Genomic DNA, 6332 nt, shown 5'->3' with positions numbered 1-6332 from the left:
GATGCACAACACAAAGACAAGTAAATCACAGTCTCTAGTTTCAGAAACAGACTCCTCACAGGTCCTGAACTAGCAGCTTCTAAATGCCAAATACCTGCATTGCTGCAAGAGGATTCTTGGACAAACAGAATATTTTAAGAATACAACATTTATTTAAATAGAGGTAGCTATTTGTAACATTCTATATGTCTCTAAATCACCTCTAAACTACATAATATGCATTGTGACTGAAACTCATTCCTATTTCAGGTTTATTCTCATTCACGTATGTCCAAGTATTTTGGCTATTAAGTTAACATACTGTACAAAACTAATATAATGCAATATCATAGAGGAGGAAATTTATCCTCTATGATACTTGTAATACTGACTCAGGCTGAGTAGGATCCATGTGCAGTTTATTAACACAACAAGTTCAGAGTACAAACAGGCGTGGGTAATGTAGGTGCTACTGGTTGTTTAGATCGGTGTTACTATCAGATATAATTAATAATTATTTCTTTAGTTATTAATTAATATTTAAATTAAATAATATAATATAATTCATTAAAGCCTCACACGGGGCACCAATTATTAATGTTGCACGCTACGTTCAGGAGCGGGTTTGGTTATTAGCAATAATCAATAATTATCAAAGATTCTTATTAATTATTAAAATCAATGAAACATTGATTAGAATTAACACTAGCTTATTGATTCTTCAAATTCAACAATCATCAAAGATAATTATCAATTATCAAAATCAATAGAATATTAATAAGGATTAATATCGCCGGGGCACCACCCTGGAATCAGGGACTAATAACCAGACAGTATAACAGTCTCAATATTAGATTGTTCTCTTTGGAAAATCGACATTCAAAAGGAAACAATGAAGGCTTGAATCCGAGCACTGACATCCCCTACCAGCATTTGACACAGGTGTATGCAAAACAAACTAAAACACTTCTCTTTGAAATATAACAAAGTTTATTGATGCAGTAATATCAATTAATAATCAATACAATGCAGTCAATAAACTTCCGACTTACAACTACAAACTAAACAGTGACATGATTCGATATGGTAACCAAAACAAGCCTATAACACATGAGAGTAAGGTATGTGTGTGTGTGTTTGTGTGAATGGGTGTGTGTGTAAGGAGTGACATGCACAAAATGGCGGACGTGACTCTCGTGGAGAGTACGTCACGCGAGATTTCCGGCCAGAGAATATGGCTGCAAATGTGGACGGAGAGAAGCCGGTTAATGGCGTCTGCCCATTTACCACGTGTCTCCGCTTGTACGATAACTTAGGGACAAAGCTGAGCATTATCACTAAGTTATCTACTAGCTAAAAGTGTGTGCGGGAATGTTTGTGATGGGGTTGCGTGTGTGTGTGTGGTTAGTACGAGAGAGAGAGAATAAAGTGGTGGCAGCAAAGCCGGCTTTGCGATCGTGGGGGAGAAAGCAGCTGTTAGTTTATCACTCAGAGACGCGGTGGACGGCTCGTAAACCGTCACGCGGTCTTTGGTTCTTAATGGATAAACTCAGTGTGCCAGTCTCACCAGCGATGGCGGAAATGCACAACAGTACCTTACAGTAATACCTTAAGTATTATTAGCAGCAATGAGTGGACTCGGCGGTCCGTAAACTGTACAAGCAATAACCTTGATACACAAGAATAACACACTATAATTTTCTATCTCTGCCCAGGCGTAAACCTCTTACTTGAATCGCATGAGGATGCAGGTAGAATGTGTGTTCATCCGTCGTTTGACTCCGACTCGTTTCCTCGAGGCTCAGGTGATGACGGGAGGCTGTTTCCTCACTCTGTCGGCGGGCTGTACGGCTGCTGATTCTCGGCGGGCTGGCAGAGAAATCAGTGACGTCGACTTGATTGAAGAGGGAAGAGAAATCTTTTTTCTTCACTTCTGCAGGCAAACGGATGAAGATGCGGATTGCTCAGCGGTCTCCTTCGGATCCGTTAGAGTGTTCGGTGGAACACAGAGTAATCTCAGCTCGTCCAGGGAGATGGAGATTGTATGGCCACAGTTTCAAGTCAGATGTTACTTCCTTGTGCCACGAGGCTACACCTGAGGGCAGCGATGAGCTGCGTCTACACATGGCAAACAAAGTTGCTGGAAGCGATGCCCAGAAGGATCTCAGAGGTATTTCTACTCCTGATGATGTCATGGTTGAGGGGCGTTCTGTCGTGTGCCTCATCCAATAGGAGTTGAGAGTTCGATCCTTTAGTGAGTAAGGCTTCATGGGATTTGTAGTCTGTTTTGGACTCCCTTTGTTTGATTTTGGCACGGTTTTTATCAGTAAGATTTATGACTTTGTGTGTGGGCCTCAGTCAGGCTTTATGGCTATTAGGCCTGCCTTTGTCTTCTATCTGAATACACGAGGCCCAACAGTAGAATAACCAGGGCAACCAACAATATCAGAGACAGGGCAGTAACATAGTCAAACAGGCAAAGGATCAAGGCAGGCAGCAAAACAGCAATAGAGATAGTCCAGGTAAACACAGCAATAGGCAGGCAGCAGAGAATCGTACAAGGTAAATCCAAAGCAGAGTCAAACATGGGTAGATCAACAGAGTAAGTAATAATGCTCAGAAATGTAGCAAGCAAGACTTTGCAATTAATGAACACACACATCGGGCTTAAATAGTCTGAGTGATATGAGGCAGGTGTAGGGTAACCAGTCCAGGCATGTGAGTACTTGGGAAGTGTAGTTTAATGTTAATATTCAGGTGAGTGTGACCTCCGGTGGTCAATTGAGGAATCTTCATCGGCGTTCGTGACAGAGCCCCCCCCCCCACCCCCCCGCGAGCGGCTCCTGACGCGAGAGCACATCCGACATCGGGGTCTTCCTTGAGGTCGAGGGACTGGTTTCTCTGGGTGAGTCCTATGAAATTCTGTGATGAGATTGGGGTCGAGGATATCATCCGCCTTGACCCAGGACCTCTCCTCCGGACCGTACCCCTCCCAATCTACCAGATATTGGATATGGCTTTACCAACATCTGGAATCTAGCAGATCTCGTACTAGGAATGCCTCCTCGCCATCCACAATCATGGGTGAGGGGCCTGCATCACCGCCTTCCTCCTCCACCCTCGGACCACTGGCAGGTTTCAGCAGAGAGACATGAAAAGGGGGAGAAATACGATAATTAGCAGGTAATTGGAGGCAATATGACACAGGATTGATTTGTCTTAGGATTTTGAACGGACCCACATACCTGGGACTGAGCTTCTTGCAAGGTAGACGGAGACAAAGGTCCCGGGTTGAAAGCCACATCCACTGTCCTGGAACGTAGTTGGGACTGGGACAACGATGGTGGTCCGCTTGTTCCTTTCCCCTGTTGATGGCACACTGTTGATGGACATGAGCTTGATCCCAAACAGCCTCACTACACTGAAACCAGTCATTAACAGCAGGTACATCAGACGGTTCACCAGACCATGGAAATAGAGGGGGCTGGAACCCCAGAATACACTGAAAGGGCGTCAATTTTGTGGAGGGTTTGAAGATCGATGTCTGCGCATATTCTGCCCAGGGAAGAAAGCGGCTCCAGTCGGCTTGATTCTGTTGACAGTACATGCGAAGGAATTTGGTGAGTTCTTGATTCAGACATTCCGTCTGGCCATTAGACTGGGGGTGATAACCTGAAGTGAGACTTATATTGACATTAAGCAGTCGAAAGAAAGCTGTCCAAACCCTTGATGTAAACTGAGGGCCCCGGTCAGAGACAATGTCTTCAGGAAAACCATAGTAGTGGAACACATAATGGAAAAGATGTTCTGCGGTTTCAAAGGCTGATGGAAGCTTAGACAGGGGTATTAGTCAACATGCCGTAGAAAAACGATCAATGACAGTTAATATGGTGGTGTTACCTTGGGAGATGGGTAGATCGGTGACAAAATCAATGGCGATGTGGGACCAAGGTCATTGTGGAATGGGTAGAGGTTGTAGCAACCCTGCCAATAGTTGTCTGGGCAGGTGTGACAAGCGTTCATGAATGTACTGGTGTCTGCCTGTAATGTCTCCCACCAGAACTGATTTCTTAACAATCGTACTAGGTAGTAATGCCTGGACGGCCAGAACTTGTGGAGAAGTGCACCCAGCGGATTACCTTTTCTCATAGAGTAGGTGGCACAAACGTTCGGTTGGGCAGACATTCTGGAGGGGCCGGGTTCTGTGCATGTGCCTGGGAGATTTCAGACATGATGTCCCACTGGACCAGAGCTAGGATCAGAGAGGATGAGATGATGGGTTCTGGAGAGGGATTCTGAAGAGTGGAGTTAAATTGATGGGATAGTGAGTCGGCTTTGATTTTCTTTGATGCTGGATGATAAGTGATTGAAAAGTTAAAATGAGTGAAAAATAGTGCCCATCTGGCTTGTCTGGGGTTTAGTCTTTTGGCTGAGCGCAAGTATTCAAGGTTGTGATGATTGGTTAATACCAGAAATGAATGTCTGGCCCCCTCCAGCCAGTGTCGCCATTCTTCGAATGCTGCTTTCATGGCTAACAGTTCATGATTGCCCACATTATAATTCTGTTCAACAGAGGAGAATTTACATGAGTAGTACACACAAGGGAAAAGCTTAGGAGGATTACCTTGGCGTTGAGAGGGGATAGCGCCAATACCAGTGTTTAATGCGTCTACTTCAACCACGAAAGGTACGTTGGGATCAGGATGATGCAGAATAAGAGCAGAAGTGAAGTGACTTTTTAATTCATTAAAGGCTTGGATGGCGTCAGAAGACCAGCAAAGCTTGATATTACCTCCCTTTGTCATGGCGGTGAGTGGAGCGGCGACAGTGCTGAAGTTTCGAATGAATCTTCTGTAAAAATTAGCAAATACTAAGAATCTTTGTAGTTCCTTTACAGTAGTGGGTTGAGGCCAGAACCGCTCGTACCTTGCCCTCGTCCATGGACACCCCTTCTGGACTGATGATATAACCGAGGAAGGAAATTGAAGTTTGGTGGAATTCACATTTCTCTGCTTTGGCATACAATTGGTGTTCCATGAGATGCTTCAGAACTGCCTGGATCTGCTTGATGTGTTCCTCCAGGGTGTCTGAATAAATCAGGATGTCATCTATATATACAATTAAGCCCTGGTTAAGCATGTCTCTGAATACGTCATTTATGAAAGACTGGAACACAGATGGACTATTGGACAGTCTGAACGGCATAACGAGATATTCACAGTGCCCGCTGCTGGTAGAAAAGGCAGTTTTCCACTCATCCCCCTCTCGAATGTGAATGAGGTTGTACGCGCAGCGTAAATCAAGCTTAGTGTAAAACTTAGCAGTTCTTAGTTGTTCCAAAGCTGCGGGGACCAGGGGTAAGGGATATCTGAATTTAACTGTTATATCATTTAGACCACAATAATCAATACAAGGACGAAGGCCCCCATCCTTCTTTCCCACGAAGAAGAATCCTGTTGTTGCCGGTGAAGTGGACTGGCGAATGAAACCCTTGGCCAGTTCTTCTTCAATGTACGATTTCATGGCTTTAGCCTCAGGTTCTGACAGGGGAAAGATTCTGCCTCTAGGAGGTGAAGTACCATGTAACAGATCAATGGCGCAGTCACTAGATCGATGCGGTGGTAGTTGCGAGGCTTTGGTTTTACTGAAGGCTTCAAACAAATCAGCATATTCAGAAGGTATATGTGGTGCTATGTTGGACTCGTTAGTCACCATAGTGGTACTCACAGACATAGGGATGATTGGTTTGAGACACTTGGCTGAGCAGCTGGGATCCCATCGCATAATCTGTTTCTCACGGCATGAAATTTGCAGGTTATGGTCCTGTAGCCACGGTAATCCGAGGATAACTGGGTGGTGTGGAAAATGGATGATGAAGAGGCATGTTGTTTCAGTGTGTAAAATTCCAACTTGCAGAATGAGTTCAGTGGTGGTGTACAGAACCTGGCCGGTCCCCAGGGGATGCCCATCTAGCGCTGCCACTGCCAAAGGAGAGTCGCAAGGAATTAGTGGTATCTTATGCTGTCGGGCTAAATTTTCATCAATAAAGTTGCCCGCTGCCCCCGAATCTAACAAGGCTTTAGTGATGATGGTATCTGACAGGAATGTTAATTTTATTGGCACTTCAATACAAGCAGTGGTTTGGATAGAGGGAATCAACACCCTTACCCTGCGATTGTGTGTTTGAGGGGGTCATGTCGGACAGTCAGCTCTTAAATGACCATTTGGCCGCAATATAAACAGATGGTTCCTGATGCGGTGTTCACGCTCCTCTGTGGTGAGATGAGTTCGACCAACCTGCATGGGTTCAGCGACATCACTGGGTTGATGCGTTTGAGTGAGAGGACTGATAA

At 44.8% G+C, this 6332-nt stretch overlaps 1 protein-coding gene across 1 annotated transcript; it reads right to left on the bottom strand.

The window, feature by feature from the left end:
• Window positions 1-2851: 2851 nt before the first annotated feature.
• LOC127419376 (uncharacterized) lies at window positions 2852-4002 on the bottom strand. Its single transcript, XM_051660726.1, has 3 exons — window positions 3880-4002; window positions 3225-3811; window positions 2852-3107 (listed from the first exon to the last, which is right to left on the bottom strand). The coding sequence occupies exons 1-3, from the start codon at window positions 4000-4002 to the stop codon at window positions 2999-3001; spliced, it is 819 nt and encodes a 272-aa protein (XP_051516686.1). The 3' UTR covers window positions 2852-2998.
• Between the last annotated feature and the right edge of the window lie 2330 nt (window positions 4003-6332).

The sequence above is a fragment of the Myxocyprinus asiaticus genome, chromosome 28 (assembly GCF_019703515.2).
Source record: "Myxocyprinus asiaticus isolate MX2 ecotype Aquarium Trade chromosome 28, UBuf_Myxa_2, whole genome shotgun sequence".
Taxonomy (NCBI): Eukaryota; Metazoa; Chordata; class Actinopteri; order Cypriniformes; family Catostomidae; genus Myxocyprinus; species Myxocyprinus asiaticus.
Note: the sequence above shows the minus strand (reverse complement) of the source record. Positions and strands in the feature narration are given on the sequence as shown.